The sequence below is a fragment of the Otolemur garnettii genome, unplaced genomic scaffold, assembly GCF_000181295.1.
Source record: "Otolemur garnettii isolate 467f Iridium unplaced genomic scaffold, OtoGar3 scaffold00037, whole genome shotgun sequence".
NCBI lineage: Eukaryota > Metazoa > Chordata > Mammalia > Primates > Galagidae > Otolemur > Otolemur garnettii.
The window spans coordinates 4,203,717-4,220,728 of record NW_003852432.1 but is presented as its reverse complement, the minus strand read 5'-3'; the positions used below and the strand labels follow the sequence as shown (position 1 = coordinate 4,220,728).

Below are 17,012 nucleotides of genomic sequence, written 5' to 3'. Positions count from 1 at the left end.
TTGATTTATAACATTGACTAAATATCGTGAGTGACACTGAAGAATCACAGTTGTCGATCTGCTTGACAGCCAAATCTAGCTCAGGTGTCTCCTTGAGAAGTTTTTCAAAGACCTATAACAGGGATCAGTAAGAAGATAGAGGCACCTTGTTTTTAATTCTTCCTCAAAGCCCTTAGAATATGGACAATAAGAGGAAACCTCCCTGAAGAGTATTAGACTGTGGAAAGGAGATCATGGGAATCCTTTTTTTTCTGAATAGTTTCATTTAGTTAGTCTGAGTTTTATCTGGAAGATGAATAGTCTGGATCAAGTCTCTTTAATTTGTCGACCACTAAATTTTAATGATTTTTAAATTACATCATGTTGTAATCTAGAAGAACGAAAACACTCCTTTGCTTATGCTAAACACTACAGAAATCAACAAGTACAAAACACATTTTCCCAGCCATAAAATCGGGTGCCCCTATAATATAATTTTTCTGATGACAAAGACATTCAACCACATATCATCTTTGGGAGCTTTTGAATATTATTTAAAATTTAAATAGAGAATTTGACTTAGATATGTGTCCCACACAACAGGCATCCTGTAGGGCTGCTACAACCTGAAATTCTAAAGAAGCAAAAGAGGGGATACAGGTACTCCAAATGGAAGGGGTTAGTTTGTTGTTTGTTTCTTTTTTTAATTGGGAATTTATAAAGTATCAATTTAAAGATAGTATTTGAATATGCAAGTGTTCTAACCAGAATTATAAATATTTTATTATTCCACTACTGTACTTTCATTCCATTAAAGAAATTAAGTTGTGCACATTTAACCAAGTTCATTTTTCCAAAGGAGAGAAATTAGAATTCAGAATGCTTTTCATAGGATTCATGAAGTGTCAAAGGTCAGTGTTCAGAAGAAATCAGATGACAAGTGCATTGTATTTTATTCTTGATTCTGCTGATAATTCCTCATGGGAAAAATATGTAACTCTAGATGCTAGATCAGAGGTGAATTTAACAAAAAGGTTTTCCTCCTACCCTGCTGTCTATTCATTCATATTTTATAAATATGCAGAAGTAATTTTATATCTATACCTGAATATTAAAAAATACAGTTTTGTTTTCACATACAATATAGTTTCATGAATCGTGCATATAAAATAGGACTAGTAGGCTAACTTCTTTCTTTATAACATAATGATTACCTGCCTTCAAGAAAAATATGAAACAGTAAGGCTGGTTTTAAATTGTGCATAGAAACAGTAATTGTGTCTTTAAGGCAATTAAAAGATTTATTGAATATTGGTTAAAAGTAGATTGACAATTATATTAAAGAATAAAATGTAATTTATTTGGTGCTACTTTGTGAATGGTTCTAAGTACAAATCATCTCAGGGTACCATATACATTATATTCTTTCAATCACAACTCAAACATAAAATAACCTACAAAATCACATGGCTATAAACAATATACGATAATGATATTTTTAAAAGAAAGGAAAAAAGATTAGCAGTTAATTAAGTTAAGGTGCAATAACTTTTTCAGGGAAAATATTAGCACCATACCAGATAAAATGACCTAGAACTATTGGCCTCCTTGTTCTTCTTAAATAACTAAATATAAACATTTTTTTCAAAGCACAGATATTAATTTGTAAAATCGTTTCTACAAGTAGTTAATATCTCTTTCTCTCATTCCTTTTTTTTTTTTTTGTTATGCATTTTTTTCCCTGTAAGGAAAAATATGAAGTAAAAACTTTCACAGAATATGAAAGTCTAACGAATAAACGAATCTGGCCAAACAAGGCGCTGTCTTCAGCAGTGAGTTCCGACCGAAGCGAAAGTGGACATCTCCCGGCGTATGGTGCTGAAGGGCGAGAGTTCCAGCTCCGTGGTGTGCTCGTGGTCATTGTCGTCGCTGGTCACTGTGGAGGACTTCTGGACGCACTCCTCACAGCAGCAGCAGCAGCACTCCATGAAGGCCCGGCTGAAGGGTTTGCAGAGACAGAAGAGGAGGACTGGGGTGACGCAGGACTTGAAGAACAGAAGGAACTGGCTGATGATGTTCAGGAGGTCCATCGTCTGCTGGGAAACCCCGGTGGCCATGTAGGCGGTGACGATGTTGCAGATATTTTCGGGAATAATGCAGAATCCGTACAAAATGGTCAGAGCCACCACCGTGCAGTTCATCTGGCTTTCCAGCTGGATCTGCCGCTTGTTCCCTCGGGTGCAGGCTTTCTCTGCTTTGCGGATTTTCCTTGCGGTCACCAAGGAGCAGGTGATGGTGAAGAGCGTGGGCAGGCAGAAGTAGCAGCCGAAATACCACCAGAGCCTGGCGCTGTCGTAGGTGAGCGCCAACACGTAAACGGTGTCGGGCAAATCCGGAGAGATCTTTATCACGCACCTTTCCGCGGGGGCCCGGCCGCTGAACCCCAAGTCCTCCTTGTTCAGCTGGCGGAGCACAACTTCTGGAAGCGCTAAGAGCAGAGCGCCAACCCAGATCACGGCGAGCTTGGCGGTGGTGGAAGAGCAGTTCTCGATCATCTCGTAGTACATCTGCACGTTGGTGGCCGCGCGGAAGCGGTCGATGCACAGCGCGCATAAGGTGAAGGTGGTGACACCGAGGGAAGCGACCTGTGGGGACATAAGGCACGTTTATTCTGGGTGTTCTCTGAAAGCTCAAAGCAAGACCGGAACGGTAAGAAGGGGGAGGGAGAGACAGAGAGAGACGGAGAGGTGCAGAAACAGAGAAGAGAGAGAGGACCGCAGTTAAATCATCATCGTAAGCCCCAAATAGTAAAACAATTGTAGCTGTTCAGGGGTCATGGAGTGAAGAAATCTGAGAACTTCTTGAAAGCTTTAGAAATTTTATAAATTTTAGAACATAAAGACCAGCTATTCCAATACCATTTTATGAAGATAAGAAACCAGAGACCCTATAAATGTAAAGGCTGCCAGGAGAGGATCTGGCCAGGAGCACACAAAACTGAGAACACCCAGTGACCATGTAAAGGCTGCCAGGAGAGGGGCTGGCCAGGGGTACAGAAAGCTGAAAGCACCCCACTCTCACTGGCTGTGCTTTCCAGACTTGCCTTACACACAGCAAGCACTTAAGATCTCACTGTTTACAGTGGGGTTAAATGATTAGCTCCCCCTTATTTCTCCTAAGTGAAAAATAAAGTATTTAAACATTATTTTCAAAGGCATACACTTGTAGAGATCAAGAAAGGGAAGTCCTCCAGAGGCCAAGAAGAAAGAGAAAACAACTTCCAAACAGGTCAGGGATGCTTCCTCTCCACCCTGCGTCTTTGCCCTGGGAGCAGCTACTGTTCCTGATGAGGTCTGAAGTTAGTTCTTGCTGGGAGGATGAGGCCAGGTGCCCAGGTACACGGATGTAGGAGACAAAGTGGGCCAATGTGAGTGGAGATTAAGTCACAGGCACCCTTGAGGACATACAACTCCACAACTACTGACATCCTTACAGGTATAAAGGGGAAAAAATAGGGGAAAACAAGGAAGAATCTAGCTAATGTGTATTTGGGTCTGGGGAAAGGTGAAAAGGAAATGGCAAATTCTGACCAGGAGCCTGAACTTATGTGGTATTAAGGGCCAGAATTCACACCATCTCCGTGGCTCAGAAAACCCAAAATGCAACTTACAATTGTCCCAGGAATGCTTACACACTGTTGGTGGGAATGCAAATTATACAAGCTCTATGGAAAACAGTCTGGAGATTCCTCAAAGAACTGAAAGTAGATCTACCATTACCTCCAGCAAACCCGCTACTATAGATCTATCCAAAGGATGGATGTCATTGTATCAAAAAGACGCCTGCACTCATATGTTCATCACAGCACAATTCACCATCACAGGACTATGAAATCAATCTAAGTGCTCACTGACTAAGGAGTGGATAAAGAAAATATAGTACTACTATGTGGAGTACTACTCAGCCACAAAAGAATAAAGTAATACCCCATGGAGTACTACTCAGCCACAAAAAGAATAAAATAATGTCTTTTGCAGCAACTTGGACGGAACTGGAGGCCATTATCCTAAGTGAAGTAATTTAGGAGTGGACAACCAAATACCCCTATCTCACTTAAAAGTGGGAGCTAAGCTCCAGGTATGCAGGGGCACACAGAGTGGTACGATAGCCAATGAAGACTCCAAAGTGGGGAGCGTTGGAGGAAGGTGAGGGAAGAGAGACGACCTATTTGAGTGATGAGTACACTGAAATCCCAGACATCACCACTACACAATTCATGTATGTAACGAAAATCAGAATTAAATTAAATAAATAGATAAATAATAAACTTATCCCAGGCATGTGGTAGAAGCAAACATAATTCTTTTCTGGGATAATGTACTTTAAAAACAGGCTTTGGAAAAATCCCACAGATAAAATTCCAGGGAACATGGGTTCACAGAGTCAAAAAATCATAATATGCAAGAGACAACCAGCCATTATACATTATAGGACCCCCAAACCCCAAATTACAGAACAGACCTAAAATCAGTACATTTATCATGAAATAGGTATATTTATCAAATTTAAAGAAATAAACGATACTGCAGAAAAGTCAAAGAAAATAGGAAATATAAAAAATAACCCTGAAAATATGCAGAAAGGAGCCAAAAAAAGTCTAGACATCCCAACCATAGGGAAATATCAGATCATAAAACTATGTAGCAATTTTTACATGCAATATGATATGCAAAAAAGACCCTGCTTTTATACATGTAAAAAAACTGCCAAAGGTTAGAACCAAAAATATGGCCTACAGGTGGTGGTTCACACTTATAATCCTAGCAGTCTGGGAGGCAGAGTAGGAGGATCACTTGAGCTCAGGAGTTCTAGACCAGTCTGAGCAAAAGCAAGTTCTGCTATCTACTAAAAAGAATAAAAATGAAAATAACAAAAATTAAAATACAAAAAGTAGCCAGGTATTGTGGCAGAGTTTATAGCCCCCATGATTCCTGAGGCAAGAAGATTGCTTCAACCTGGGAGTTTGGGGTTGTTGGGAGTAGGATGACACCACAGTATTCTAGCCTGGGGCAACAGACTGAAACTGTCTAAAAAAACAAAAAAATAGAACCAAAAATATGTACCTATTTTTTCACACTGAGGCTTTTCCACAATAACAAACATATGTTCCTAGTGTAAACACACTATTTCTCATTTACCTATAAAATATTCACTGAGCATCACACACACACTTATCCAACATGAGCACACATGTACTGACATCAGTTCTCTGCCAAGCACTACACTTGACATGGGGGACACAGAAAGGTACCAGAAGCAGTCCCTTCCCTCCAGCACAGCATCGTCAACCAAGAGGGGGAGGATGGTGCTCCCGGTTACAGCAATCACCAGGAACATCAGATTTACTCAAATAGTTTGAGGAAAATTTAAGTAATTTAATGTTTAAAAAATCTAGTCATTATTTATATATTTAAACAAAAACGATGAATAAAAGTCAAAAGTTAAGAGGTTGCAGACAAAACATTGAAACTAAAAGAACAGGCCCAAAGTGGATGGAGTTCTTTGGGCTGCTCCCAGACACCTGGGGAGGTTAATTCACTGTCCTTTGCTTGCTAGTGGGAAGGTTTAAGAAGCATAATGATAGGTCATGCCTTGGCAAAGGGACCAGGGGAAAAAATGAAGTATAATGGAATAGCTAATTATTTTAAACTCCAAAGGCCCTTATTGAGAAAAGGAAAACCATTTGTCAAGCAGTTTTAGGGCTCAAAACATTATTTTTTTATCCACCATATTCAAGCTGTCACCCTCCCTAGAACTATGGCACCTTGCCTATGGATTCTGAGAGTTCCAATATCAAATATTCTCTACTCTTCTTACAGGCTACACATCAGACAGTGCCTACTAGTTCTAATGTGGAAAATAAGAACAATGTATGAATGTCCTGGCTACTTTCATAGTCATTAGTAGAGCTAGTCTGAAAATGAAGTGTAATGAGGGTTAACTATACGAAAATCAAAAATGAAGAAAAATATGACTAGCAAAGCTCGACACCAGTGGTGATACACAGGTCATGGTTGTGCTTAAAACCCCAGTCTTATTCTCTAAATTTTTTCAAGAAGTGTCCCATAAGCATCATATAAGAAATATCAACCTGACAGCAAAAATAAAAAAAGCCACATCTACTTTCATCTTTTTCTTTTTTTTTTTTTTTTTTTTTGGCGTTTTCGATTAGTATGAGTATATATGAGTAGGTTACATTATTTGTGTTTGTAAGGTAAAGTTTAAAGTCCAAGATGTAGCTGTGTCCTTCATCCAGGAAGGGTGCCATGTACCCCATACATTGTACCCAATAGGTGGGAACTTACCGAGCTCCCTCCCTCTCCCTCTCCTTCTTGAATTTCATCCTGTTTTTCTCTCATGTGGGGCTACAGTTAATCTACTAGTTTCAGACAAGAACTGAGTTACAAGGGATGCTGCCTTTCCATTCTTGATACTTTACTTAGGAGAACGTTCTCCAAAACCATCCAGGTAAATACAAAAGATGCAAAGTCCACATCCATTTTTATGGCTGAATAGTAGCCGATGGTGTACACAGATCACAATTTATTGATCCATTCAAAGATCAATGGTTCCTTAGGTTGTTTCTACATCTTTGTAACTGTCAATTGAGCTGCTATAAACATTGCAGTGCAAATTTCCTTATGGTAAATGATTTTGTTCTTCTGAGTAGATGCCTAGTAATGGGATTGCAGCATCAAATGAAGGTCTACTTTTAGTTCTTTGAGGATTCTTCACGCTTCTTTCCAAAAACTCCGTACTAGTTTGCAATCCCACAAGGAGCGCATAAATGTACTCCTCTCTCTGTACCCTGCCAGCATTTGCAGCTTTGGGACATTGTGATGTGGGCTATTCTCACTGGTGTTGGTAAGATCTCAAAGTGGTTTTGATTTGCATTGCTTTCAGATTAATAAATTGATCGTGGAAATTTGTTTTGCATCTATGCTGGAGGCACAAAATAATTCTAAAATTGAGGTCCACGTTGTGCAACTGTCTTACGATCATATATTTTTTAACGTCAGTTAATGTCACACTTGGGGAAATCTGAGAAAGGCTGGCCATTTTCTAAAGGTCCAGATCAAACAGTATCAGGTGAAAACTGAAGTCCTTTAGTTTATAGATTTTTCATGCCTTACATTGGCGTGTATGTTTTTCAGATGTTTTGATTCATTTCATTTAAGAACGCGAAAAAAAATTCTCAAGCTATTAAATAGACGCAAATCCTCAGCAAGTCTTTCTGTGCCATCGTTACTGAGGCAAACCTTTGAGCATGTTCCCCTGTTACTATATATCCTGAGTCAGTTCACAGATACAAAGCTACAAAATTTTTATGCCATGCTTTCTTTCTAAATTATGAATAGCATTTCTATTAAAAGGAAAGCTCAGTAATATAAAAATACTGAAGACTGAGAAGAGGCCATCTGTCAGAGGCTCACAACATCTATTTGCTTGGTAGTTCTCTATTGTTACTTACAAAGAACCCCATGCACAAAGGATAACCCCTTCTCCTCTATTAATCACCCTAACTTTAAATCTAGAGATTTAAAAAATCTGGACCAATTATCACAAGTGCTAGCATTTGCATACCTAACTCCAAGCCGGTTACAAAGCCTTATGTGAGTGGTAACAGCAAATGCGTGTGGGTGGACGTGTATTAAGAGTAAGAAGGGTGGGTTAGATTGCCAACTCCTTAGATATCAAAAGCTGTGCTGCACATCCACTCTTAATTAAAAGATGTTCCCTGCCTCAAAAAGCAAGACAATGTTTTTTTTTAGATTCTATAAGATTTCATCTCACAAGATAACAAAAGCTGGGACAAATGTGAAGCAAGATTTGCTTGCACGGGTTCCAACTTTTTAGTCAGGAATTCTTCTACACTCTACTTTATCTGAAGATGCTCAGTTCGTCTGTCATACTGCCAAAGGCTCTGGCACTGAGTCACGACCTCACACATATACGATCGGTAGTATTCTTGACAAATCATGGACGGAGGGATTCTCCCCAGTTTTTATACACAAATTTCAGAAAGCTCCAGTATTCAGTCTCCTGTTTCCATCCTGTACTCCTTTCTGATAGCATTGTCTGCAGTTAGAATCCAGCTACAGCAGGGCAAAAAGTCCAGAAAGGTCATAAGAGCAACAGAGAGTTGCTGAAGGGAGTTTGCAGTGTGGTCACTGTAGCAGCCCAAATGCCAAGCCTAGATGTATACTCTCTCCTGCTGCCACTGCCTGCGGGGATAGTACTCCAGATAGCTCTTTGTAAATTCATTGATGAACTAAATTTCATGTGAAAGAGCAAGAAGTGTACAAAGTCCCTACTCAGTACTTGCCAAATTACTTTCAAAAACCTTAGAGGAGGTTTTAAACATGTATAAAGAATTAACTGCACACCTCCGACGGTAATTGATGAAAATCGTCAGAATAATGGGTGATGGCCTAATCTCTGCTTACTCAAACATGAAATCTATCCATGTAATTAGAATACCTAGATGTTGGAGCAACATGAAAAGATTTACATCGCAAGTGTTAAATATACTTGTTTACGTACAGCTTATTAAAAATTCTACCAAGATGAATAGTGCAATTATGTGCAATTACAAAACTGTATCACGACTGCTGGATCTTCTGCATTTAATGACTATATCTGATTGCTGAGATCCAATATCACCGTGAAACGCGCTCTTGGGAGGAGAGCTGTGACGTATGGGCTAGATGGGCAGTTCTTGGAAGCAACATCCTGAGAGATGGGATGAGCAAGATGCAATCTCGTATTAATTACACAGCAAGGGGAGAAATAATCAACAGCAACAGAAGCAGAACTGTAAACACTACTGACAGCAAGACTACTAAATCTGAGGATTTTGAGATCAGGAGGGGTGAGAACAAAATTTTAACTATTGGAGAAAATAAAATGTTGAATATTTTGAGGGGACTGGCATCAAAATACAGAGATGGCGAGTGAATCAAAATAAACAACCCAAAGATCTTTCTTCTGAGTGGCAATATTCTGCCCTTCTTTGGAGCCCAGAATAACCACAGTAGAGTTCTTGCAGCTCCTGTCTGGATGACATCCAAGGCAGTAAGGCTTTGGGCAGCTACAATCACCTGCAGCAGTGCTTCAAGGCACAGGACAGACACAGGACAAGCTCAGCTTGAGAATTCCTGCAAGGGAGCAGCACTTCCAGTGTCAAGGTGTGGGGTTTAGGGTCACTTTTCTTGACCACCCTTAAATTATTCCCATTTTAGTATCCTTATCGCTTTATTGAACTTTGTATCAGTGGCAAAGAGGTCAATGCTATATGTTAATTTACACAAAGAATGATTATCATTATAGTCTATAGACAGCCTTGACTATCACAATTCCTGGCATGTTTGCTGTGATTTCCCTTGATATGCGACATATCCATGTATGCTTAAAGACTGTAGATGGCAATCACTGCTTTAATGAGATTAAAAGACAAACATAGTTTCAAAATGTCTCCTAGGGAAGTTTCTTTACAGGCTGACCAAATTATAAAACCTCCTGTGATATATATTTGCATTTCAAAAGATAGGATCTAATTCTTTGCAATTATCAGCTGTGTCCTCCTTGTTCCATTAGACTAAGTTAAATTTGGGATTGACAGTTTGAACTATTTGTTGACAATGGAGAACAGTAATGATTTGTATTAACTGAGGTATTCATTTCTATGTGTGGGATGAAAGGGTGGGACACAATGGCAAGAGTATTTGAAGACCACCCAGAAACCAAGTCTCAATGTGCTTTTTGTTGTTCCTGACATACAGAGTAACTCTTATAAAGTAGCAACAAGTTTGTTTCTGTGTAAGAAAACAAAAATCCGTGCAGGAAAGAATGCCATTAACTTTATATATTACTTAAGTCACATATGAAATAATTTCACATTTGAATGGATTACTTACATTTTCTTTTATATGATAATACATTTCAGGGAATAAAATTTATGCTATTGCAATAGCTGTTAATTTGGTGATTCATACAGTACTTGAGAATAAAGGCTAAGGGCTTAAATCATTCACATTATAAAATATTTTTATTAGAGTCTATGTTATAACTGTCTTACTAACTCAAACTAAACTTCACTTTGAAGTCATCTAAAAAGGTTTATTCCTAATTACAGTCAATTGGCTGGGAGTTAATGATTCAGATATCTATTTCCCGGGGCATTCCATAGCCCAACAGATGAGTTCTCATCTTCCCCTTGCCTCAGTTTCCTTCATAAGAAGCAAAGTTACATATATTTTTTCTCTGATTGTGGATGCTGAGAAGATGGTACACTATGGAAAAAAAAAAGAAGCAAAACATATAGAGGATTTTGAAAATGTAGTGGAAGCTTCTGGAGTTACCTTTTAAATTTTATTATGGAAACAAACCAGAAAAAAATAGGTGGGCTGATCAGGATAATGAAACAGCACAAATAGAGTCACCTGCACAGAAGGGCTGTGGTTCTTCTCACCACTGGTCAGAAGGAAGTTAGAGAAACTCAACTCAGTAGTTACAAGAAACACAGATAGTGCCACAGCTTTCAAATGTTCTGTCACTCTGCTACACTTGTATTGATGAGATCATGAACCCCAAACCTCTGTTCAGCAACTATGTTGATCAACTTGTGATAGCGATTTTATATTACTGATGAGACATTAACCCAACCAGTAAGGTAAGTGATAATAATGACTCTGGGGAAAGATTCAGAGTGAAACTATCTTTTTCTATAATATGAAAAAAAAATGTATTCCTCTTTCTAGCACAAGTAAATTTTAAGGCCAACGGCTTCCTAGGTTTTTGTTAAAAATAAAACAAAATGAAACTTACAAGACAAAACACTTGATAATTCAGTTGGAAAGCATACTTTGTAAATTAAGATATAACTAGATCTCATTATCTCCACTGTTCCAGTTACTAATTCAAAGCAAATGGCAGACCCTGAGCAAACCTGGGCTACCAAATTCACTCTGTATTACAGGAGATCAATGTTCATTCAAAATGGCATGAAAAAAGAGCACATAAGTTTTATGAAAAACAGTAATCTATCAAATATGGTCTTAGCTATTTCTCCCTTTCTCAGACGCTTCTGCAGACAAAGAAAGACAGAAGAAACCACTAAGAATGAGAATAAGCTATGAAGCGGGCAACACAGACCACGGAATGCCCAACTCGTCATGTGAGCAGTACCTGTTGCTAACCCTTCTGCTGCAAGCACTAATGAAGACAAAAAAGGACCCATGTACTTCTCAGCAAAATTCCCTTCCTATGAACTAAATCTATAGGCTTAAGGACAGTGACGTGACTAAAATACACAGATTTTTTACAAAATAGGGAATTTTCCAACCAAGGTCACAATAACTTCACTCTAGCCTAACTTATATTTTACATCAGAAGAATATTTAAGTACATCTATTTATGTGTTGTCCTTTGTTTACGAGTGACCCTCGAAACAAGGGCATTATTGTTAAGAAAACCCATTCATTTGGGCCATGAAAGACAATCCATTATAAGTCAGTGGTTACAGGCCTAACAACTAGTCAGCAAAAGCAGGACGAGCCCAGGGTAGAGTTTCCTTTGCGACACTAAATGGCTTGCGCCTTTAGCTTCTTCTTGCATTTTCCGTAATCCTTGTCCTAAGAGCACTTCAGGTCAACTTCCAAGGAAAGAGATACTTTTTTGAACACCAGTGGGGGGCCATGTTTATCAGACCCAGTGTTTACCAGACTGCTGTGAATAAGATGACCTTTTTCAGAAGGTCTTCATTTCAGAATACACGCAGGTCAGGATACTATGCAGTGACACACACTGATGGGTGTTTCCAAACCAAAAGCAGAGTGAGGAAAGGCCTGTCCTATAAACACACACAAACCACTGTGCATTCCCTGGAGTGAAACAGGGCTCTTCAGGCCACACTTCCATAGCCAGAGAGAAGGCTTCATACCCTTCTCAGCATTATTGCTTTTAATCTAATATAGCCACATATAACAAATATCCATGTAGTTCTATTTCACCCAGCCTGTTTCATTCATATGAGATTCCCAATATCATGCGCAAAGTAATATTTTGAAACTATCAAATGCCATTATGGTCTCATTCTCCACCTTCTTTTCTCTTGCTTAAGCTGGTTAATGATTTTTCACTTATTTTAAAAAGTGATTAAGACTATTTAAAAACAAACATATCCTTCCAAAACTTGTCCTGATTTTATATATAGCCTTTCTTTCCCTTTATAGTCCCATCTTGAATTAAGATTTCTTAGAAATCATGATTTCTGTAGCACAGTCTATTTCTTTTATAGTTTAAAAGAACTCATATAATTACAGCTTGGCTAACATGTTATAATTTTGTTATAAATATTCCAAGTGTTCACTAATATAAAATGCACATGAAGCAAGATTAGCATCATTTTGTTCTGAGATATAAGCCATCTCTTGCAATCAACAAATCTAAAGACATTTTTTAAATGTCCTGCTTATTCTCAGTAATCAAAACTTCACTTCAGAATGTAATATTTTCCCCAAGCCGACAGTCCTGTGTTCAGTTTTGGGTATTATTATGTTCCCCGTCAATATTAAAGTGACCTGATATTTCCATTATTGACCTACGAGTCTGATGAGTTTCTAAAAGGAGTAACACACTTTCACCTATTTCCCCTGGTGATTAATGATACTGATTTGCGTGATGATGAACCAGCTAGAAACAAAATTATTTGTAGTTGGGTAATTGTGATTTGGGTAATACCAAGCAACCACTTTTAAGACAAAATTTCTTGGCTTTTTATCAAAATTTCACCATCCGTAGTCTGTTAAGGAAGTATTCTTTCTTCACTCTATCTTCTTATAAAAGGCAAACAGCTCTAAATCTCATTTTGATGTGAATTAGTTTATCAGAAGCTTTTCCTATATAAGAGACGTTTGAGCCAAGGAAAAGACAGAGATAGTAAAGCTAGGAGGGAAGGCTGCAACGTGGGAATTGATTAGGAGAGGACTACTTTGCAAAACTGTGGCAACCTTGAGTAGTATCATAGACCTAATGTGAATGACTCATTCCAGGGAAGGATCAAATCAATGGCCCTGGCCTCATTAATACTGTGAGCCATTCAAGTGTACAGACGGATAACACCGAAAATTATCATAAATTCACAAAGTGAAAGTACTCTGTCTTAGGAACAAGGCTGGCACTGTGATGATATCCTGTGTTTTATGAATGTTTAATGGAAAATATCTATACCTACTTTGCAAATAGAAAGACCCCATATTGGAGGTTGCAGGAAGTAATACATTCTTTACTCAACCCCCAAATTTTAGATGAGATCATCTCTTCTGGCACAAAGAATACTAACCTAATTAGGAGATTTAAGAGTTAGTCTTGGCAACAAGGTTGAGTTAATTATGGGACATTGGCAGGTCCATTCTTCAGAAGTGAAATAACAGGAGCACCTCTAGGGGGTGGAGCACAAGTGCAGTGCCAGAGACAAAGCTCCAGCCCAGCTGCCTGCCAAGCTCTCTCCTCCCACAGGCTACATCCAGACACAGCCACGCGCTTTCAATCAGACGTTGTTAGATCTGTTGTAGAACATAAGAAAAAAGTTACTAAAGGTGGACATGTTCTATCAAGGTCTATGTATTGTGAGGATGGAGGGAAAGGTAGACCCTTCCTCCCTCAGTCTTGGGTGGACACAGAAGCTCAGATCTGTTTTGCTTCTCCGCACCTATTTGCTCCCTTTTCTCTATTGAGAGATACTTTGCTGACATAACCAGATACTTTGGAAGCCAGGATAGATCTTTACTCTGAATGTATGTTTGAGAGATCAATCCTATTGATCATAACCAGATACTTTGGAACTCAGGATAGATCTTTACTCTGAATGTATGTTTGAGAGATCAGGATAGATCTTTACTCTGCATGCGTGTTTGAGAGATCAATCCAATTCTTGCATAAGTCCATTCTTTATGCTTTCCTTTCCTTCACTCAACAATAAATGCTAGCTAAAGTATCTCCTTGTCTATCTCCTTTCCAAGGTTCTCTAAGATCAAATTAAACAATATATATGCTTTTGATATTTTCAGAAGGAAAGGACTCAGTTTAAGGTTGTGGTTATTACATTCCTATATAAACCACTCATTTAAATAAAATTTTAAAATTTAATGTATTCAATATCTTTTTAGTTAATAAGGCCTAATAATTGTAAAGCAAAGATAGTTACCCTAGGCATTAACACAAATTACATATATTAATAGGAATTCCTAGGACTGACCTATTTGCTGAATTATCTTGCCAATTATTATTGTAAGTTTCCTATTCCAGGAAAGCTAAAGAAAGTAAGAAAACAAGAATTGAAATATTTTCCCGGTTGTAACTTTGCCCTGTGAATCTCGGCTGTATGGGCATTTAGGAAGATTAATAATAAGAATGAAGTTGAAAAGAATTAGAGGTAGCAGAGTTTCCATAAATTTCTCCACCTTTGGGCACAATCAAGTACAATTGTGACCTATTTCAGGGCCATTTCTGAGCTTCCAAAATGCTCCGTTCAAAACTCTATTATAATTTTCACCATGTTATGAAATGTTATTTGACTTTTTTATAACTTTAATAGGAGCACCTCATCTATGATGTTTATCATTGAATTTTTTTCCCTGCTTCCCCTTCTCCCTTCTCCTCCTGTGCACTGCTAATGTCATGCCTCACATAGAAGAAAGGCCCAAAAAGTGTTCAGCAAATGAATGGATGATGAATAAATGAATGAATGATGACAGACATGGAAAATGACTATAGAAAATAATAAATTATTCAAATTGTTCCTGAGTCAGTTATTGGGTGTGAAGAAAAATTCATTGACAAGTTTTAGAAAAGGATGAGTTCTCATTACAACCCATAGTGACAGAAATAATTGGAATATCTCTTTTGAATATCGTGAACCCTTTATCTCTTGTGTAAAACCCACATTTAATTAAATTCACCATATACCATGCAGGGATGGAGTTATAAAGAAAAGCACACTTTAAGAAAAGGCTTTTTCTTTCCTGCTAGAGTCATCAACTAAATATTTTCATTTGCATAGGGTCATAGAAAACAATTACAAAAACATTAATGAGAAGTCATAAAAGATTTGTTATTCATTATTCTTATATATTGATTACATTTTCCCTGAGAATATTAGTAAATTTCAAATTACTTGTAAAACTGTGTGTTTCCACTTAACAGTCCAGTAGAATATCTAATGGCTAATCCACCACTCAAGGAAAATTTACCATCTGCCAAGATAAACGTGCCAGAACTTGAATGCAGGAGTTCTTGGGAAATCTGTAGAATTGCAGAGCTTTATGGCAAAGTTATCTTCAGCCTGTGATACCCTGTCTTTCTTTCTGGTCCGTACGAGCTATAATCTAAGGCAATGAAAGAGCCTTTGTTTCATTCAGTGTAAAGCTAGCATTTCTAAAACCATCCAAGAAACTAGCTGTTCTCATCAAAAAATGTTCTAGACTTGTCACAAATTATCCCAGACCAGAGGCCCTGGTGAGATCTGTTACCTTTAACCACCCTCAACCCCCACGCAGCAAGCCTGTATCCCAACTAAATAGAAATACAGTTACATCTGGCATTTATCTTAGAACTATTTGAAGCCTTCTGCTCTATCACACACCACGAAAGCGTTAATTTTTAAAAATCTTTTAAAGCAAAGAAAAACCTAGACCATTTGAAATCTCCAATTAAAGTCCAAATAGAAATAAATACACGTATTTGACAGCTGATCTGGGTCAGAAAATACATTGACTCTACCTGACTTCCATCAAGTAATGAGCAAAGAGCTGTTCCAGCTGCCACATTCAATGCCTGAAATATTTGGCTTTATGCACTGGTTAGAGTTTTAATCAAATGATAAGACAAGGCATACCATTCTTCTGCCATTCTTCTATGGTAATCTACACCCAGACTTCCATCTCTCTCTCTCTCACACACACACACACACGCACACGTACACACACACACACACACTATACATAACTGTTGCTTTGGGTATAGTTTTTTCTAGGAATTACATGGTAACCCAGTTTAAAATGATGTGTCTATAAGGATGGCCATCATCTATCCACATTTTCTTTTCTCCTGTCCTTCCATTTCTACCATTCCATTCCTCCTTGGTCTTTATGAGATTTATCACTAGGCCATAAAGATATCATAATCCTGGAGTAGAAGGGTGAAGTCATCAATTGTAACAGTTCCTAGCACATTCCTACTCACAGCAATATTAATCATCCTAAAACTCCATCTCTAACAATAGACCCTAGAAGCTGGGTACTATCCTCAGTCCTTAGGCCAACAAGTTGGCGAGTGCAAATTGCAAAGAGTCTGTAGTTTCTGCTCAGGAAATCTCTTCTGCTTTTCTACACAAGCCCAACTCTTCCCAAATTCCATTATCCTCTTCAGGTTATGTTAACACTTCAGCAGTAACAACAAAAAAGGACTATGCTAGAAAAGAAAAAGAAGGCAAAAGAAAACAAAAGAGAAGATGAGGGGGAAATTGTAAAAATCAATAATAATTGTGAATAAAATTTAAAATTAGCTCTGAAAAACTAAAGAATAAAAACATTGAAAAAAGCTAACCATACTTTTGCCAAGATGATAAATCCCACATTCTGAATTAATATGAGGGTGTATGGTTAAAGGAAAGAGAGGAGAATGGCCAAAAACAGTTTTAAAGTATAAGAAAGTAAAAACTAAAGAAAAGGTGAAATCTAAAATATGAAAAGAGCCAAAATGTCACATAATAGGAAGGAGATTTGGAGAAAGTTTGAATAAAGGTCATATATTTGTATTATCCTTCACAAATCCGACACACTATAATTTTAAGAGTATAAAATGTAATATATGATTTTTAATTATCAAAATAATCATGTTTGGCACATGACTAAAAAGTATAGTTGTCTCGGGTGGCACCTGTGGCTCAGAGGAGTAGAGCGCCAATCCCATAT

At 37.9% G+C, this 17,012-nt stretch overlaps 1 protein-coding gene across 1 annotated transcript in view; it reads right to left on the bottom strand.

The window, feature by feature from the left end:
- Positions 1-1,254: 1,254 nt before the first annotated feature.
- GPR37 (G protein-coupled receptor 37) overlaps positions 1,255-17,012 on the bottom strand; it is a 19,991-nt gene continuing 4,233 nt past the window's right edge. The window contains exon 2 of the mRNA XM_003789773.2: positions 1,255-2,624. Coding sequence (XP_003789821.1) covers positions 1,806-2,624 — 819 coding nt within the window. The 3' untranslated portion in view covers positions 1,255-1,805. The remainder of the gene's footprint in view (positions 2,625-17,012) is intronic.